The 1,246-nt window shown below is 38.8% G+C and overlaps 1 protein-coding gene across 1 annotated transcript in view; it reads right to left on the reverse strand.

Moving 5' to 3' along the window:
• LOC107591510 (rab-like protein 6) overlaps positions 1–633 on the reverse strand; it is a 25,343-nt gene extending 24,710 nt beyond the window's left edge. The window contains exon 1 of the mRNA XM_016280667.1: positions 600–633. Coding sequence (XP_016136153.1) covers positions 600–633 — 34 coding nt within the window. The remainder of the gene's footprint in view (positions 1–599) is intronic.
• Between the last annotated feature and the right edge of the window lie 613 nt (positions 634–1,246).

Below are 1,246 nucleotides of genomic sequence, written 5' to 3' on the forward strand. Positions count from 1 at the left end.
AGTAATGATGCTGAAAATTCAGCTTTGATCACAGCAATCATTTTAAAATATATTCAAATAGAAAGCAGTTATTTTAAATAGTAAAAATATTTCACAACATTACTGCTTTTGCTGTACTTTGGATCAAATAAATGCAGGCTTGGTGAGCAGAAGAGACTTCTTTATAAAACATTAAAAATCTTACTGTTCAAAAACTGTTGACTGGTAACTTATATAGATTACAGAAATGTTATATTGTAATGTTTTATATATATATATATATATAACTTTTCTGTCCCCCTCACTTCTGAAATAATGGCTACGCCCCTGAGAAAAAGCATTCGCCAGCAGAAACCACAGTATATGAAAATATTTCAGGTCTGATAACAAAATTAAATTGCAGTTTAATTTTAACTTCGAAAGCTGCATAACCCTCATCACAACCTCAGATTAAGACAGAAGCAGCAGATTCATTTGATGCATTTATAGCTAACCTAATATGCATAATAGCCAAGCACAATAAACTACATTATAAAAATAATTTATTCTAAACCTAAATAATCAGCATTAAACGGTCTTCTGTTATACTGATCCAACTACACAAAATGAGTATCTCTCACCTGTCAGCTGCAGGAAATCTGTCAGCTTTACCATAAATCACAGGATGAACCAGCTGTTAAATATTCTTTTGCAGCTCCAGTCAGCAGAGGTTTATATTCACCGAGACATTACACCCTGTAAGCTGCTAAAACCCGCTGAGCCTCTGACGGGGAAGTGTGAAAACTGTCTCTGTGAAGGCGCTCGTTGATACCTGTGTGTGTTTAGTGAGGCGTCTGTCTGAGGGCCATCAGCTGCACTGCTAAAGCGACGTGTCAATTACAACACAAACCAAACAGCAACGCTTCGTTAAAACTCAGCGGCGTTTTATTTCTAACTACCTCCTTAACGTTACCTGGTTGACGGTCTTCGCCTGCGATATTTCAGTCACATTCTGCTGTCTGCTGGGGTGAACAGCAGCCCGTTTTCTGTGCTGAAGGAAAACATTTCCTTAGCATTCCCCTCTCATCCCTCAGAAGTCTATCATCTGTGGAATGCCGTGAGGACAGCGAGAGGGGCCAGTAGTATATTGTGCTGCAGCGCCTCTAGCGGTAGGATGATGAATAGCGGCGCTATGGCGCTTAACGCCTCTAGCGGTAGGATGATAAAACTTATGGGGGTAGAATTGTTGCTTAATTCCAAATAAATAGATTATGATCCACAAATAAAT

The sequence above is a fragment of the Sinocyclocheilus grahami genome, unplaced genomic scaffold (assembly GCF_001515645.1).
Source record: "Sinocyclocheilus grahami isolate Dianchi unplaced genomic scaffold, SAMN03320097.WGS_v1.1 scaffold142.1, whole genome shotgun sequence".
NCBI classification, from domain to species: domain Eukaryota; kingdom Metazoa; phylum Chordata; class Actinopteri; order Cypriniformes; family Cyprinidae; genus Sinocyclocheilus; species Sinocyclocheilus grahami.